The following is an 18186-nucleotide window of genomic DNA, read 5'->3' as shown; positions in this document are numbered from 1 at the left end:
GAAGAAATAAAACCTATTTGCAGAGGACATAATCTTGTACACTGAAAATCCTAAGGAATCACTAAAAAAAAAATTGTTAGAGCTAGTAGACAAGTTCGGCAAGGTTGCAGGATACAAGATCCATATATAAAATTAAGTTGTATTTCTATACAGTAGCAATGAACAAGCTGAGGAAAGATATTAAGGAAACAGCTCCATTTATAATAGCACTAAAAATAATAAAATACTTAGGAATAAACTTAATAAAAAGAAGTAGAAAAATTTTACTCTGAAAACTTACGTAATATTGTTGAAAAAAAAATGAAAAGACCCAAATAAATGGAAAGACATCTCTTATTCATGGAGTGGAAGATTTAACATTGCAAAGATGGCAGTACCCACTGATGCTGATCTATAAATTTAATGCAATTCCTCCTAAAATCCTTGTAGAAGTTACAAGCTCATCCAAAAGTTCATATAGAAACTCAAGGGACCCAGAATAACCACAACAATCTTGAAAAGGAGCAAAGAGGGAGAGCTCACACTTCTGATTATAAAACAGACTGAAGCTACATCAAGATGGTGTGCTCCTGGCATAGGATGGCTTAGAATCCAAAGAGAATCCATAAATAATAAACCCTTACATTTACTGTCAGATGATTTTTCAACAGGGGTGCCAAGATAATTCAATTGGAGAAAAGCTAGTCTTTTCAACAAGTGGTGCTGGGGCAACTCGATATCCCCATGAAAAAGAACAGCATTGGACCAGCCACCACAGATAAAAATTAAAGTGGATCAAAGACCTAAATGTAAAAGTAAAACACTTAGAAGAAAACACAGGACAAATTTTCATGACCTGGATTAGCAAAGGTTTCTCAGATAGGACACCAAAGACAAAGCAAAAATAAAAAATGTATAAAGTTGACATCATCAAAACTGAAAACTGTTGTGCTTCAAAGGACATCATCAAGAAAGTGAAAAGACAACCTACTGAAATAGAAAATATTTGCAAGTCACATAAGAGTCTGATAAGGACTTTCATCTAGAATATACAATGAACTCTCACAAGTCAGTAATAAGACAACTCAGTTAAAAATGGGCAAAGAATAGATACTTCTCCAAAGAAGATATGTAATATGACAAGGCCATAAGCACAGTGGCCGAATGAGCACCTGATAGGATGCTCAACATTGTTAGCCATCAGGGAAAAGCAGTGACAAGTAAGAAAACATACTGCATGTGAGAGGTGGTGGGGCAGAGGAAGAAAGGGACAGTGAAGGAGCAGGTGGTGCCCGGAGAGCAGAGGTCAGGGCATTAGGATTGTGGTAGGCCGGGCAGAGTCACCTCACTGAGGAAGTGACGTTTGTGCAGGGGACAAGGGAGTTTGTCAGGCAGGTATCCGGAGAACAGGATGGGCAGAGGGCAGAAGGGAGTGCCAGGTGTGTTTGAGGCAGTGTGGCTCCAGCAGAGGGAAGGGAAGGGTGGGAGGGGTGCTCAGGGAGACAGTGGGCCTCTCTGCCCATCATCAGGAGGGAACCGAGGCATCAGAAGCTTCCCAGCAGGGGAAGGATGTGATCTGATTGACCATTTAGAGGGACCCCCTGGGAGTCAGCTGTCAGGTGGTGGAGTGGGCTCAAGCAGAAGTGAGGAGACCAGTGGGAGGTGGTGTGGGAACCAGGGATGGGTGACTCCAATGGGCTGGTGGCTGTGGAGCTGGGAAGCAGCGCCCACATCCTGGGTCTGAGGTCCAAGTCCAGCCAGGGAGAGGTTCTGGCAGACTGGATGCAGTTGAGAGGCACTCCCAGCCCTTAGGTTGAGCAGCCTGGAGATGGAGCCGCCCTACTTAGAAGATGAGAAGTTGGGGCAGCAGGTCTGTGGGGATGGTCAGCTGGTTCTGGTTGACATCCAGGTGGAGAAGTTTGGACACAGGTCTGGCCTGGACGCAGAAACCCTGGGAAGCCTGGTACAGAAGTGATACTTAAATACACAGTGTGGGGCTAAAGATGGGGTAAGACCCCGAGCAGAGCCTTGCAGCCCACCCTCAAGTGGGGTGGACAGACTTGCCAGGGGAGTGGAGGGCAGGGTGGAATGCCCCTGTGGTCACGCCTTTGGGGGTTTCACCCCAGCTGGATCCTGAATAGCGTGTGAGCTCAGAAGGGCCCAGCTCCTCCCATGTGAATAACCTAACTCTCCACACAGGTGGGTCCGCCAGCCTCACAGCAACGCTGCCTGCACCCCTGACCTGCCCAGCAACTGGAAGTGGGCTTATGCCTTTAACTGATTTAGAACAGACCCCAGAAGTGGGTCACAGCATGCCTGCCCCTTGCACAAATTTGTAACCCTAGCCTGGCCGCTGCCACTTCAGTGCTCAGCACACACATGTACATGTCTGTATGTGCACTCACATGTGCACATGTGCATGCTGAGTGTGCCCTCTGCCTTGCCACTGCCATTTTAGCAGGACGTCAGCCTACAGGCATAGTTCTGGGCAAATGGGGCCCCCATCCCATCTGCAGCTCTCTGCCTGAGGTGGCTGCACCTGTCCTGCTTCCCAGGAGGGTCCCATCAGCACCGCTGTCTGCGTCATGGGGCTCAGGACTCCAGAGCCTCAGAGACAACTGCCCCCCTACCGGTCAGCAGCCCACCCCAAGAGAAAGGGCAGAGCAGCAGTGTGTTTTGTTCTTGCTGCCACCGGGTTAGCTTCGTGCTGGCACCCTGCAGCGGAGGTGGCTCTCTGCTGTGTGCCACTGGTGCTGAGCCGGGCTGGCCGGTCCGCGCTGCAGAGATGGTCGGGCCTGGCCTGTGGCGTGAGCATGCTCGTCCACAGGTGCAGCCTGGTCTGCACTCCTGGGGAGGGCGAGTGGCAGGCGCCCCCGGGACTAAGGTGTCCAAACCCCAGTGTATGACCTCCATCTGTGCAGAAGTGGTGCCGCCCTTTCATTGGCTCAGGGTGTTCTTACTGTCCCGTGACCAGGGCCTGTGGGAGCAGCTGTGAGGTAAAATTCCTGTTGTTGCTGTTGACTCATTTCATTTTTTGTTGTCATGTTTTACCTTTATCTAAAACTTTACACCTTTTCTCATATCCTCACGTTTGGTTTTTCAAAGCTAACGAAGGTATCATTTCTCTTCCGTACTCTCCTTTCTGACCAGCTGTGCTTTCTGGTTTCTGCCCCTGGGGGGCTGGCTTCCCTCTCTGACCTTCGGTCCCGCCTGTGCGGTGTGCCTGGCACCAGCGCCGCTTCGAGGGTGATTTGAAGATTGAGGGAGAATGTGCCCAAGCTCTCAGAAGGGCCTCTGGCGAGCTGGCCAGCCTTCGGGACCCCACCACGGTCTCCTTGCCTCACGCTCACCAATTGTAAAGCAACTCTTGATGTCCTGCCAAGTCATTTTTGCATCAAGCTAAACACAAATGTGCAGTGGAAAAATGTGAATTTTTAGTTACATGAGACTAAAAACCACAAAGGCTTGCCTTAGGAGACCTCTTTCCTTTGAGATGATGAATTCAGTGCAGTGGGCCTGAAAACATGCTTCCTTCTTTCCTAGGGATGAATTTAATATCAAAGTTCTTCAAGCTTTCGTTGAACTCCACGAGTTTGCTGATCTCAACCTTGTACAAGCATTAAGGTAAGTGATTGTAAACTGCTACAGAAGGGAGCAGGCAGGATGACTGGCCTGAGCTGGGCTGGTGATCAGCTCACTCCGTTCACCCCAAAAGAGCCATGAGCATCTGCAGACACCAACAGGCCTCGTTCCAGACAGTACCCCAGCTGCAGGCAGGCGCAGTTGCCCAAGCTGGAGGTCGGGACCCACACTTGGGGGACCAGTCATACCTGCCTCGGGGAACCTGGCTCTGCACACCTTCTCAGGCCTCTGCTTTCATTTTTAACAATCCTTGGCAGTGGCCACATGCTTTGTCTCTGCAGCCATCGTGTGGTCCTCACGCTCCCAGCCCCACTTCCTGACTGTTCGGCCTCAAATACCAACCTTGTGGACACTGCAGTGTATGCCAGGGAGGTAGGGATTTCCTGCTGTGGGAGGCCACCCCCCAGTCCCAGTCCTGTGTCATCATGTGTCATCAGGGCGATGCAGGTGGATGGCCCTTGGACACCCTTGGCTCTCCATCTGCCTGGGTCCTTGGTGCAACCATCAGGGAAAAGCAGTGACAAATAAGAAAACATACCTGCCTGCTGCGAGGCTGAGACCTGAGTGACCCGCTATGTTGTCTGGTCCTGGCTCGGCCCTTCTCCCCGTCCTCTGCCCCCAGAGCCTCGTTCCTTGTGGCCTCCCTCAGCCCTCGTGCTCAGCAGCTCACCTCAGCTGAGCCATGCGCTGACGGGGGTGAACTCTGCAGCCACAATTCAGGAGTTTTAGGTGCAGTTTTTGAAAAGTATGCAGAGAGATGCAGGCCCGGGAGTCTGGAGATGTGTCCATGGCCTTGTCCCTCTGCCACCTTGTTCCTCCATGAAGCTCAGCCCCACGAGTGTTCTGAGCCGGGGCCTCTAGCGGCTGAGGTGTGGGGTGGAAGGTGGCCTCACCATCGCCTGCGTCCACATGCATCTGCTGATGCACCTGGTGTTCCTCCCGGGCCGTGAGGCCAACTGCAAGCACACAACGGCTCCCTTGTTCTGCTTCTCCACAGGCAGTTCTTGTGGAGCTTTCGGCTTCCAGGGGAGGCTCAGAAGATCGATCGCATGATGGAGGCGTTTGCATCACGCTACTGCCTGTGCAACCCTGGCGTCTTCCAGTCCACAGGTGAGCGAGGGCCACAGCCCAGGCCCCTGGGAGAGCCTGGCCTCTGTGCCATGGCCCTGCTAGACCCACTCACCCGGCCAGGCATCCCCAGGCAGGGCACATGGGTCTGCCTGTGCATAGAGTTCACACCAGCTGCCCCCGCTTGTTTCAGACACGTGCTATGTGCTGTCCTTCGCGATCATCATGCTCAACACGAGCCTGCACAACCACAATGTGCGGGACAAGCCCACAGCTGAGCGGTTCGTTACCATGAACCGTGGCATCAACGAAGGTGGAGACCTCCCAGAGGAGCTGCTGAGGGTAAGCCTGGGCAGCACAGTCAGGACCCCCTGCCCCCCCCAACCTCGCCCCCTGCTGCCCCTCCCTTGCTCCTGACTCAGGACTGTGTAGTGGACACAGAGCGTCCCCAGGCCCCAGTCCTGCCAGGCTGGTGCTGGTCTTCCCTGGGGAGAGATGCCAGCATGACTCTCCCCAGCCCCCCAAGCGCATTGCTCTTCCTCCTCGCAGAACTTGTACGAGAGCATCAAGAACGAGCCGTTTAAGATCCCAGAGGATGATGGCAATGACCTGACACACACGTTCTTCAACCCGGACCGGGAGGGCTGGCTCCTGAAGCTGGGTGAGTGCGGTCGGGGCGCCGCACCCCTTGCCCCTTGGGCTGGGCGCCGCTCCCACAGGAACCTCCCAGCTCCCCCTGCCGGCCCGCCCACAGGCAGGAACACCAGAGAAAAACCTGCCGGGCCAAAGTCTGCTCCCGGGAGTCGGCTGCACATCCCAGGCCTGGTGGCGGCTGCTGCTTTAAATCGTGCCCTGTCCGACTGCGGCAGTCTTGCCAGTGTCAGCAGCAGAGAGTAGCACCCGGGCTACACGAGTGTCCCAGAAAACTGCATAGTTAGCATCCAGATAAGCCCAAGGCAGTTTTCTGTATGAGCAGGTGCATCTGCCACTGAGAACCTGCGTGCCTTCCCGTGGTTTAGTGTGGCTGATTTCTGATGAGTGGTTTAAATGTGCCTTCTTGTTTTCCTTCTGCCTGTGGCTCCCACCTTTCTGTTCTGTGATGGGCTGTCCCTGCTTGTCCTGCGTTAGGAGGTACGTACCCAGTGGCTTCCTGCTCCTTCCCAGCGGCTCATTCTTCTCGGTTTCTCTCCCTCTGGTTGGTGTGAAGCTCTGATTTGTGGCTGCCATTCATCTGACCCATATGGCTTTGGACTTGTGGGGTGAGCTTCATGCAGGGTGTGGGGACTGTGGCACCTGGGCTGCGCAAGACTGCTGATGTCCAGTTCACTCCTGAGCATCGCAGCCACCCCATACTAACCAAGCAGTGCGTGTCTGCATAGCCTGTGGAGTCTGGGACATTGTACAGGCCTCCTAACCATTGACAAAAAATAGCTTTATATTTTCTGGGCAACTTTAGGAATTGGTGGTAAGGAATTTTTTTTTTTTGACTCTGGGGTGGTTGGGATTTCTGCCTTACTGTGTTATTAGAGCCTGTGAGATGTGACAGCTGTGTGTCATACAGGCACTCAGAACAGATCATAAAGCACAGAGGCCTACGAGAATTCTGGCAATATTGTGTTAATGGAGGATAAGACACAATGTGATAGTGTGACCGGCATGGGTGTACCTGCGAAAGGCCCAATGTTCCAATTTGGGGTCTTGCTCTGACTTTTCCCTGGCTGTGCCACAGTTTTGGAGAGTTATAGATCTTTTCCCAAAAACCCAGAACCATAGCCTTGGACTTGAATGCCAGAGTAAATAACCTTCGTACGTGCCAGTTTTGGTTCCAGGGTGAGGCAGGAGAAGGAGTGTGTCCCAGACGCCAGCAGGTGTCCTGGGGCCCTTCCACCCTTGCATTGCCAGCAAATGCCCCTCACAGGATGGTGACAGTGCAAGCCTGCCTGGCGGCTAGCATGGCAGAGCCAGCAGGGACACGCCTGGATCTAAAGACAGAGCAAACAAGGTGAAGTAGAAGCACAATGGGCTAATTTTCTAACCTGTGTGCTGGTTGACAGACAAGCAGGCACGAGATCCATGTGCAGAGCACCCGTGGGAGCTGCAGGGCTGGCTGGACACTGAGGGGGTTCCCAAGAGGTCTGATGCAATGAGATCTGGCCTCAGCTCGGTGGGCAGCCTAGAGGTGGGGGCCAGCCCTGTCCATGCTCCCAGGGCCACGTGCACCATCTGCATAAGGGGATGTGGTGGCACTGCTGGTCTCCTTAGCAGCCACCAAGCTAGTGACAGTGCTGCCCAAATGTCGTGCATGCTGGCCAGGTGATTGCCCAAGGGCCCTTGGCCGGGAGAACCTCAGCCCACCAGTCCCTGCTGCTGTTGCCCAGGCAGCCTTTACCTGCTTTGTTCTCAGAGCAGTTACTGTCCAGAGAGGTGGTGGGCTGGTCTCTCTTCAGAGCTCCTGCCCTGCCTGGCAACACCATCCACGGTAGCCTGGAGAAACCTCTGCCCTGAGGCCCCCACCTGGCAGTTTGATGCTGGCCCAGGCCACTGGGGCGGCCAGAGGGTGGCACTCTCTGAGGGCTGAGGAGATGGTACATCTGGAAGCTGATGCTGAGGACTTCTCAGGGAGGATGCATCAGGCGGGCCCTGGCTGTGGCTCCTGCACTTGGCCCCGGGCCCTCCCAGGCAAGGGTAGACGCCGGCTTGGACAGAGGCACTTGGCCAGTGGCATACAAGACAAGTACAGAAAGCAGGATGTGTGTCCCTGCTCAGGATGAGTGGGACTGGAGGCTGCACCGTGACCTCGCTTACTTGTTCCTCATCTGGGTTTAGTCCTAGAGCAGGTGATGCTCGGAAAAGGCCTGGACACTTGGCCAGCATGGGAGCGTGTGGTTCCGGTGATAGGCAAAATACCTGCCGTCCCTGAGTTTTAAGATGAGTCAGTGGTGTTGACACTGCCAGGAATGTGGGTCAGAGTTGAGCTGTCAACCTGCAGGGACACGGGGTTGTTGGTGGTGGGGGAGATGCCATGTGCACATGCCTGGTAACAGCGACAGGAAGAGCAGGTGGGGAGGCCTGGCTCTTCTGCAGGCCCGAATGATGGGCTGTGTCCTCGTGTCCTGAAGCTCAGCCAGAAGCATATGCATTAGAGAGCCCATTGGTGTCCCACAGCAAAGTCTAGGTCGGCTGCAAGACCAGGCCACCCCAGCCTTTGCTGGGCCCACCATGGGACTGAAAGGTGCAGGGTCCAGGCTGGCTCAGGGGCCAACCCTGATGATAGGCCTGAGTCTAGACGCTGTGGCCCCCAGCCTGTGAGGCTCCCGTGGCCTTGGGAACTGGATCAGGAGTTGGGCTCCCCCAGACTGACACTGAATTTGGGAGCAGGATCCAGGTGCAAATTGCTGAGAGGTCTTCTTGGCAAACTCACTTCTCATAGCAGCTGGTGATGGCATGGGGTCTGGAGGTGAGCAGCAACCTAGTAATCTAGGGGCCAGAGCATGGGATGGGGAGGAGAAGGGTGGTGCTGGCTGGCTGCGTGGCACTGGGCTCCTGGGAGGGATCTCTGAAGACCTGCTTGTGGGGCGTAGCTCAGAGGAATGCCGGAAGAGCCTGGGGTGCAGGTCAGTGTGGTGGCTGGCAGTGGGATGGGGGTGCGAATGAGGGTTAGGGTCTTAGGCTGGAGAGCAAGGAGCCTGTGGGGGCTTCAGGGGAGAAAGACAGAATCAACTTACTTTCAAAAGATGCCTCTCCCTGCACTTTGCAGGGCAGTGGGGGGCAGGCCTAGGGGCAGGGGGCGGTAGCCTGGCCAGCACCAGCATAGCTGGAGAAAGGCCTGGGGGTGCCAGGTGGAGTGAGCTGGCAGGTGACTCCTTTACAGCAGCACAAGGCTCAGGGCGCTGGAGCGTCAGCACTGTCCCCTGTCCCTGGAGGACTTTGGGAAGGGGAAAGTTGTCCCAAGGGTCTCCTGGGTCCCTCTCTGTCCTGCTCCACCAGATGGGGTCTTAGCACAAGGTGAGAGCGGGTAGCAGTGGCCTTGGGCTGCTGGTGCCTGGCCTGTGCTGAGTGTTAGAGACCAAGGAGAGGCTCCATCCGGGGCAACAGAAGGTTCCAGTGGCATGCTGGGTGAACCATGGGGCTGCACACAGGGGATTGGGGAGCAAGAACCCAGCCCAGGGATCAGAGAGCTGGTGGGGGAGGGGTGTGGCTGTAGGTGGAGGAGATGCTTGAGCAAAGGCCCTGGGGCAGGAAGGCAGGAGCTAGGGGTAGGCTTGGTGTCTGAAGGCCTGGAGGCTACAGCAGGGCCATGGGGAGGTGGTGGGGGCTCTGACTGGGTGTCTCTCCACCTGGATCTCTGCAAACATTGGAGTCTGGGGACCCCTTGTGCCTTAGTGGGCCCCCAAGTGTTCCTTCATGTCCCCCAGTGACCCACGTCTTTCCCTTATCCCGCGTCCATGGCTGTGGCCCTCACCTACTGACATGTTGTAGTGAAAGGTGGGCAGCTGTGTTCCTGAATGTCACTTGTCTCCTTGGGGAGCAGCTGGGCAGGGGGAGCCTTTGTTGCCTTGTACCCATGTATTGCTTGAATCTGTACAGTGTACATGCTTTTTAAAAATTTCGTCTCAGAAGCAAGGGCTAGAAATTGAAGCCAGTTTGTCTCTGCTGAATATTTAAGGGTAAAAAGGATGTCCTTTCTGTAGTGAAAAGGGAGTATGAGATGAGCCGCATGCATGTGTGTGTTTACATGTGTGTCCCAGATCTTGTTAAGAGAGTAAATCAATCTAATAATTCCCTGGGCTACAGAGTAATTGATATTGATGGATCCCAGGGCCACCCAAAGCACTCAGTAATGTGATAAGGGCCCTGATGTAACAGGATTAAGGCCAGGGTGGCTGGGTGAGGTGCTGACTTCATCCTGATGTCATTTCCATGTGGGGAAATAAGCCATTCATCACGACTAACTTTTCCAGGAAGCAGCTTTGGAAAGTGCAGGTGCCCCCGGGTGGCCAAGAAGTCACCATGCAGGCCCTGGTGGGGTGCATGTGGGGCCCCAGCAGCACCGTGCACACCCGTTTGTCCCTGGGTGGGCAAGAGAAGCCCTGAGGCCCAGGCCCAGGCCCAGGCCCACAGCTTATCCAGGACTTGGCTAAGTGTTGGGCTGAATGTCCAACATTTTCACACTCTGGAAGGAATGTGAAACTTAAAGAAAACTTAAAACCTAGGCTGGCTCCTGGTGGCCTTTATGAAAATACAGCAGTTTGTGTGGTTCTGAGGTGCCTGCCTGTGCGGCCCCGACTCATGAGGCTGTCTCCTTGTAGGAGGACGTGTGAAGACCTGGAAGCGGCGATGGTTCATCCTGACGGACAACTGCCTCTATTACTTTGAATACACGACAGTAAGTAGGGTGAGCGGGTGCAGGGCTCTCCAGGACAGCCGAAGGGAGGCTGGTCTGTGCTTTCCTCCTGCAGGACAAGGAGCCCCGCGGGATCATCCCACTGGAGAACCTCAGCATCAGGGAGGTGGAAGACCCACGGAAACCCGTAAGCTGGCTTTCCCCAGAGCGCGCTCCCCACAGCCGGCCCGGCGGCCCAGCGCGGTGACGCCCTTCTGTCTGTCCCCGCCAGAACTGCTTCGAGCTCTATAACCCGAGCCACAAGGGGCAGGTCATCAAAGCCTGCAAGACCGAGGCGGACGGCCGCGTGGTGGAGGGGAACCACGTGGTGTACCGGATCTCCGCCCCCAGCCTCGAGGAGAAGGAGGAGTGGATGAAGTCCATCAGGTGCCGCCAAAGCACGGCGCGTGGGGTTGGAGTGCGCGTGGGCACACACTGCGTGCCCACCGTGCATGCCCTGGGGGGGCTGTCTGTCACGCGCCCGCTGTGGCTGCGTGCGTGTGCGCTGCGTGTACCTGTTGATTGAGCTGCCCCGGAGGACGGCCTGCACCCCTACCCACCTGACCAAGGTTTCCCCTCTTTTCCCAGAGCGAGCATCAGCAGAGACCCTTTCTATGACATGCTGGCCACAAGGAAAAGGAGGATTGCCAATAAAAAATAGTGCCTCCCTGGTCTGAACAGGTAAAAGTAAAAAACGAAGCCCCACAGCAGGAGGTGACCGGGAGGCCTCGCCACGACGTGCTGGACCTGAAGGCCTTTTCCTGAAGGCGCCCAGGAGGCACACCTGGGCGTGTTGCGCCGGAACCGCGCTCTGGGCTGGCTCGGCCACGCAGACCGCCCCAAGCCTTGTGTGCGCTGTGCCAGGACGGCGGCTGCTGGGAGCATCTCCCCGCTGACCTACCTGGCGCCTGGCAGGAACGCCCTTCTAGTGTCACCCAGCTGCGGCGGATGCAGGACTGACTTTCCAGCAATGGGAACCCATCTGTGGGTGGTGGTCGCCATTCTAGAAGCTGTGGTTTTATATCCAAACAGGAAAGGGAAACTATCACTTTTTTATCCTGAGCTTTTTTCTTAGATATATGGGATTATAGCTTTTATAGCCTTTTTATATTCTGAAATTATAATGAAAGATACTTTCTAACAGTAGTATTTTTAGAATGGCAGCTATAATTTAAACCCTGGAAACATGCGTATACTGTGCGCTGAGTTATACATACGCAAATACATGCAGCACCCAGAGGGAGGACACAGGGCGCACACAAGGCTGGCTGCTCCCGGACCCCTCAGCCCGTATCCTTGGCAGGCCTCTTGTCACCTCAGTTTGTGGCCCCACAGATGCTTTGTAAAAAGGCAAATGATTAAGAAGAAAATTAAGGTTTGAGACACTTACTGTAACTGCTGAATCCAGCACAGTCTATGCTGAACCACGTGGAACTGCTCACACTTAACTTTTTGACTCGTGAACAGCAGTTTTGGTATGGTTCAGCTGAACACGTAGCTCAGACTAGCGTTTTACCACTGTTTTCACTATGTAAAACCTTGTGGCAAAATGAATGTTCATGTCACTGACCTGATGATAGTTGACCAGATTTAATGTACAGACTTGTAAGTAACTAGAAACAATCTTACTTTATCTTCCGGCTTAGTCTCCCACTAGGAGGGAAGGAGCGGGCTGTGGGGTGAGAACGTGGCACGCAGGGTTTTCTGTAAATAGTTTAAACCCCCGCGTAGGTGGCAGTGGAGTGTGTGGAGCTTGTGAAGACCTGCGACCGCGGATTGCCAGGCCGCTGCTGACTTAGCAGGTGCTCCACGTGTTTGCGGAAGGCTGCATGTGGGCCCAGTGCATCAGAGCCAGCCCCAGGTGTGCAGCGGGCAAGGCTGGGCAGCGCTGTGCACTGGCACTTTGGCCAGAGTCAGATGCCTCTCTTTTTATCGGGAGCATTCTTTCTGCTGCCGGGACCCCCACGTACAATCGATCCATAGGGCCCCCTTATCAGTTGTGCTGTTGTGGTGGGGGTCTGGTCCCCCACAGAAGCCTGATAGGTCGTTCACTCCTGTACAGAATGAAAGCCCCTTCTGCAGTGTGGCTGAAGCAGGTGTAGCTGTTCTTGTGAGATGCTTTGATGCTGGGACTGAATGGCTGTGGGCCCCCGGCCTTGGTGCCACTGACCTTCATGTAGCTTTAAGTCGCACTAGACTCCGATGTGCATCAAACTGATTTTTTTTATTAATTCCCAAAGTCTAAGGCTTTGTCACTGTACCGATACCTCAAATTTGAAACTAGGTTTTAAGAAAGGCAGGTCATCATCCTTGAAATGCCTGACTGGTGTATATGCAACTCTGGCCTCCAGTCTTCCATGCAGACGCTGCCTGGACCATTGGCCAAATGCAGCTGCTGAGGACAGCTGCAGGTGCCCACCCCTCAGGCTGGCCCACACTTTCCGCAGCCCTGTATTTCAGGAGCGGAAGAACCATTCCCTTCCCGCCGCCCTTGTAAGACCCGGGTAAGACCTTGGGTATACAGGCTGTCTTTTGGGTCTGGCCTCAAAAAGTGGGATTGGGAGAATTTGCATAAGGAAACACCTGTGAGAAGTCTGTCTCCGGTGGTCTGAAGGAGCCTCACCTGATGGCCGTTTCCTGGGAACACTGAAGCAGCCATGGTGCTTATGGTGCTTAGACTGTGTAATTTGCCATCAGTATTCTGTGAAGTTATCCAAGTCCAGGTTTCTGACAGTATTACATGCAGGGCATCCAGCTGTCACCCTCCCAGCCCTCAGGCAGGCCTAGCCCAGAAAACCCCAAGGGCAGGTGCCAGAAGGGCTGGTTGCCTGAACCTCAGCATCCTTCTCCCCACCCCCACGTTTGTGCTCAGTGCTTGAATTGTTAGTTCCAACTCTGGCCAAAGACAAACTTTCCTCCAGAGACAAAGGGCAGGAGACCGCAGCTTCCCCAGCCCCAGTTACCATGTGCGGGGCAGCTGGACCAGACAAGCAACTAGGTCTTCAGGATCATGGAAGGTATCTGAGCAGTTTAATGTGGTACCAAACAGAGTCAAAGAGGAGCTATTTATAGATGAGGCAGCACTTAACGCTTCATATAAAGCAGTGCATATTTTTAAAGTTAAAAATGCATATATCTACATAGATGTGCTTTGCTGAGGTTAGGTCTGTTGTAGACCAGAAGCCACGCTGTGACTTCTCATTATTTTTTCTTAGAAAACATTTCTATTTACAGTAAATAGAGTTAATATGTAAATATTATACATACATATTGTTTTCTGGAGTGTGTTATTCAATGTATATATTCCCACAACTTGCATGAAGAAATGTCCTATATCAATACTTCGTTGTAAAGTGAATAGTAAAATTGGAGTGTATATGGTTCTCAAACTGCAAATACTATGTTCACTAAATAAAACACCTATTAAGACGTGTGTCTACGACTTGGTTCTTCTGAAATAGCTTCAGATCCAGCAGCTTGCTCCCCAACTTTCCCTCACCCAGTCTGGGGGTGAGCCAAAGCTTGAGCTATAGGAATTTTAAGAAATGAAGAGTAACAGGAAGAAGTCAGCAAGAGGTGTCAATGGGAAAATGGCAAAAAAATAGGACACAAAATGTTTAATTTGCTGCCATTTATATACTATATAAATTTTACATGCTGTATATTTACAGTGGGGCAAGTGCTTTTTTAATCTTTAAAAAAACAAAGATCAAACTTTAGACATCTCTGAACAACACAAACTGTATAAACCATACAGATTATTCAGATACAGACTGTATTAAATACAGTTGTCCCCACTCCCATCTCCTGATGCAGGACCAGTGAATTATAAGTGTATCACAGTTTGATAGCATATCCATATTAAAAATAAAATCACAGTATGATTTTGTCTGTAACTAGAAACTTTAAGGGACCAAGCTGACAACTCAGATGCCAATATCATAGTCAAGACAATAGACACTGTATAAAAAAGTGTTATGTAATAAAAACATACTGTAGGCTTTACAAATAATATTTGAATTATACATTCATAATGTAAATACTCGTCATAACTGGTAAATTGATTGGAATAGTTCCACAAAGTTCAAAAACAGAACTTGTCTATAAAATACATCTTCAAATCTTGAATACAACTAAAATATGAAGCAAATTAGTTTCTAGTATCAGACATTACAGAAAACAGACTGCTCTCAAAAGTCTGAGAGCGTGTGAATCTTTAAATAAGTCTTTAAATTAAATATACACACTGTCAGTTTGTACTTTTAATAATCCCACGGTTTCCCGGTTGGTCTTGCACCGGGTGTCTAACTTGGAGGAGCATTACATGGAATACGAGTGATCAACCTGAGTCTGTGATTAAGCAGCATTTGAGATGTTTTAGTCCAGGGCGTTATTTTCAATGTGATTTATATACACAGTATTTTACAGTGGTCAGCAGTTGTAGAAAGTGTTCATCCATTTGGAATAAGGGTAATTAAGAAAAGGTAAAAACTAAAAAAAGTTCTCCATGGTAAAATCTGTACAGTATTTACTAAAGAAGCACCACGCAGATTTGAACAAAGTTATTTTCTATAGTTTTAATTTAAACTGTGCTGGACATGGCTTCTGTGGAACACGGTGAATCTGAAAGACAAGAGGCGGCAGGGTTAGCACATCCCAGGGAGGGCGGCTGGACAGAAGGGCGCGAGCGTGGCGGGGCTCCTGCTGCCCACCACCCCACCACTCCACGGACTCTCCGGACCACTCTGCATGCTCCCCGGTCTTGCGGAAGAGGCTCTTCCTTAAACTGTGCCTCGGGCTCCCCCCACAGCAGAGGCGCCCTCTGCTGGACGACCACGCGCTCTACGGCTCCAAGCTGCCGCCACAGAGCAGCCCTCCCTCCCCGGGCTCCACTTCCTTAAGTTGCTTGTCTCCTTAGGACACATAGATACCACCTGCTAGTTAACTGCAAATTCATCTTCTGGAGACAATCCACTGACATTTAACATCCCTCCTACTGCCCGGAAGTGGCAAGTTTGGACAAAATTCCTTTTCAAGAGCAAAATGGCTCACTCTCCCCTTCCCCTCAGCATGTGCGGGCACAAACCGGAATTACCATGCTCAGGGCCCTGAATAAGCCTCCAGGAGTACATTACCTGGCACTCAAGGTTTCCACCTGCTTCAGAGCACCTGACCCACATTCAGACAGAGCCTCTGAAAGGGGAGGAGGTCTGGGTCTGCATGGGACCCGTGCCCCCGGCAGGCAGCCCTGGCAGTGCAGAGCCCAGGGGGAGCCCCAGGTCAGGGAGGCTGGCGGGGTGGGGGAAGCAGGCTTCCCTGCCCCTCAGATGCTCCTCCGATGGTGGCTGCTTCTGGCCCTTCCAACTTCCCTGCTCTGTGAGTGAGGAGCACAGCAGCTCGGCCTGCGCACAGGACACCCTCTCCCCAGCCAGCCCGCAGTCCAAGCACTGGCGGTCGGAAGGGGCTGCAGCCCTGGCTGGGGGAGCCTCCCACGCCACCTGCTGCAACGTGGTGCCTGCCCTCCAGCCCAAAGCCCCTTCACTTATGTCCCCCAAGGGCCTCTACAAACAATCAGGAAACTTTGTGTCAGGAGAACAGCTTACCATAAGTAGTGAATTTTGTGTTTTGCGGCCAAGTTTTCACCTAGAAAGCAGAGGTTAGGAAAGAAATTTTAATGATGGTTTTGCAAGATTCCTAGTGCCTGTGCTGCATGTGTACAGTGATCACACTTAGGATCCGTTCTCAGGAGCTGAACGTTTGCTGCCTGACATCAACCCTCCACACATGAGCAAACACACAGTCTCATAGCTACTTCCCCAACTGCTCGCTGAGACCAAGCTGATGTGACAATGGGGAGCCCTTCCCAGTGGAGCTGCCCCAACAGCCACATCCCGATGGAAACATCTGGGGGCTGTGGGAGGAGCCAGACCTGCCCCCAAGACATGGCATCCCCCTGGAGTCCAGGACACAGCTGAGAAACGAGTAATGGATGTGCCTTCAGCTGCCTAGGGCAGGGATTGGCGGGCAGGGATCAGCAGACTTTTTCCAAAAGAGGCCAGGTGACAAACACTTGCACTCTGGGGCCAGTCTCCTTACATCTACTTGGTGCTGTAAAAATGAGTCAGTTAGGCTGTGCTCCAAACACTGCTAGATGCCGAAATTTCAATTTCACATAATTGTCAACTGAAATGAAATCTCCTTTGGACTTTCCCAACCACTTAAAAATATTACAGCCTCTCCCAACTGACAGGCCACAAAGAGTCAGCAGTCCAGCTTTGTCCATGGGCTGCACTTTGCCAGCCCCTGCTCTTGTCCACTGGCTCCTTTGTTACACCCACATCTGATCAGATCAGCTCCTTTCCAGGGTCAAAAATCACTGCAGCAAATCAGAAAGGAGGAGGGGTTGCTTTCAGCGAGATCAGAGAGTAGAAAGACCTGTGAAATCATGAGGGAAGATAGAGTTCTGCAAAGCAGGCAAGAATCCAAGACCCTGGTAGCCTGGAGTGACTCAGCTCCCAGGGGCCAGGACCCAGAGTACAGATGCCCCAAAGGCATCACTCTGCCAAAGGCTGACACTGTCGTTCCTAGTGACCCAATTCATCAGACTGAGCTTGAGGTTATACTCAGAATGCCAGAGGCTTAAGGATTCAGGAAAGAACATACTGCAAAAATATTTCTACCAAAGATGGCTTAGAAACCAAAGACGCACTCTCAGGTACTGGCCTAAGTCCCGCCAGTGTCAGCAGAGGTTGTGTGTGGCCCAGCCCGTGGAACAGGCCTGTCACAAATGCTAAGGGATCAGCGCTAAACAGCCACACGGCACAGTGGAGCCTCCCGTCCGGGCCTCTAGGCAGAGGGGCTCCTAGGGAATTGTACATCCATTTCAGGTTTTCTTTCTCAGTGCTAAACTTTTCCAAAAAAATAAAAATAAAGTTCTATATTCTTAATTCCAAGTATCTCCTCTTACCCTGGACACAGTCAGACACACGGCACCTGTCATCCCTGCTTTCCATCCTCAAATGTTTGGTTTTCTCATGGAAACGTCCAACACCTTCCAGAGGTAGGCCACTGGTGAGAGAGAAGTCGCTCCCAGCTCTCCGGAAGTGGGCCCCAGTCTCGAAGCTGGTGGCCTTGGGGAAGGGCGACTGTGAATCTTTCACAAGGTCCTCTGATCTCCTCGAGTGTCTCTTCTTTTTCTTCTTTTTCTTTTTGTGCCTGTGGAGGTCGGCATCAGAGCACATTGCTGAGGGGTCTGAGTCCTGTGGGTGCCTGCAGAGAGTAAGCCAGAGCTCAATCCACGGCCCGACCGACTGCGTGGACAGCTGACCCTCCACGGCAGGCGCCCCAGGCAGAACACTTATCCAACTGAAAACGCCTGCTTTTCCTTGTAAGAACCTGTAAATCAAGGGTCACAAATTCCCCAGCCTCAGGTGCACCCACCACTGCCTCTGGCTGTGCTCCGGTGCTAAGGCTGCTGCCCAAGCACCAGAGGAAGGATTTTGCTAACTTTTCCTGAAACTAGTGGCTGAGGGAAAAGGCCCTTCAATGGGTGCCTCAGCTACAAAGGAGGAAGGGGGCGCAGGGGCTCAGGCTCCCGCCAGCAGTCGCTGTTGCTCTGCCCATGGCTTTCGGTAATCCTTCCCAGGTTTCAACTTTGAGACATCAAATGTATAGTATAAAATGCATAGTAATTCTGTTTGTGCTCATCCATCTCCTCAGGGATAAGTCATTTTCAAGATAGTCTCTGACCAATTTAGCTTTTTTAAAAATAGAAAAACAAATTTCCTAATTAGATTTCAAATTGAAACGTGAAGACAGAAAAAGCGACACAGGCTGCCCCATGGCAGCTGGTGCTATGTTTCAGGCCGCACTCTGGGCCACGGGCCACGGTGGCCTCCCGCCTCCTGCCTGCCCAGCCATCGCAGAGTGTGGAGAAAATACTAACAGATTTGAACATATAACCACATCTGATGGATATGAATTTTAACACCCATGGTGCAGTCAAGGGCCCCCAAGTGCTCACTTACGGACCGTCACACACTTGCTCTGGCAGGTGATAAAGCATTAACCAGAAATGGCCGTATCGTTTTGGAAAATGAGTTTAGGCATTTACA

The 18186-nt window shown here is 52.3% G+C and overlaps 2 protein-coding genes across 9 annotated transcripts in view; one reads left to right on the top strand and one right to left on the bottom strand.

The window, feature by feature from the left end:
• The window catches only part of CYTH3 (cytohesin 3), a 128767-nt gene extending 115266 nt beyond the window's left edge, over nucleotides 1-13501 (top strand). For both annotated transcript variants that reach the window (XM_037003682.2, XM_073215090.1), the window contains exons 6-13: nucleotides 3523-3603; nucleotides 4619-4731; nucleotides 4883-5031; nucleotides 5239-5350; nucleotides 9999-10075; nucleotides 10149-10220; nucleotides 10305-10459; nucleotides 10661-13501. In XM_037003682.2, the coding sequence (XP_036859577.2) occupies nucleotides 3523-3603; nucleotides 4619-4731; nucleotides 4883-5031; nucleotides 5239-5350; nucleotides 9999-10075; nucleotides 10149-10220; nucleotides 10305-10459; nucleotides 10661-10733 (832 nt within the window). In that variant the 3' untranslated portion in view covers nucleotides 10734-13501. The remainder of the gene's footprint in view (nucleotides 1-3522; nucleotides 3604-4618; nucleotides 4732-4882; nucleotides 5032-5238; nucleotides 5351-9998; nucleotides 10076-10148; nucleotides 10221-10304; nucleotides 10460-10660) is intronic.
• Nucleotides 13502-13688: 187 nt separating this feature from the next.
• Nucleotides 13689-18186, bottom strand: part of USP42 (ubiquitin specific peptidase 42) — a 46894-nt gene continuing 42396 nt past the window's right edge. For 6 of the 7 annotated variants that reach the window (XM_017672303.3, XM_037003695.2, XM_073215087.1 and 3 more), the window contains 3 exons: nucleotides 17040-17341; nucleotides 15676-15715; nucleotides 13689-14695 (listed from right to left, as the gene is read on the bottom strand). In XM_017672303.3, coding sequence (XP_017527792.1) covers nucleotide 14695; nucleotides 15676-15715; nucleotides 17040-17341 — 343 coding nt within the window. In that variant the 3' untranslated portion in view covers nucleotides 13689-14694. The remainder of the gene's footprint in view (nucleotides 14696-15675; nucleotides 15716-17039; nucleotides 17342-18186) is intronic. The other variant, XM_073215089.1, reaches the window with a different exon arrangement.

Source organism: Manis javanica, chromosome 10 (assembly GCF_040802235.1).
Source record: "Manis javanica isolate MJ-LG chromosome 10, MJ_LKY, whole genome shotgun sequence".
NCBI classification, from domain to species: Eukaryota; Metazoa; Chordata; class Mammalia; order Pholidota; family Manidae; genus Manis; species Manis javanica.
Note: the sequence above shows the minus strand (reverse complement) of the source record. Positions and strands in the feature narration are given on the sequence as shown.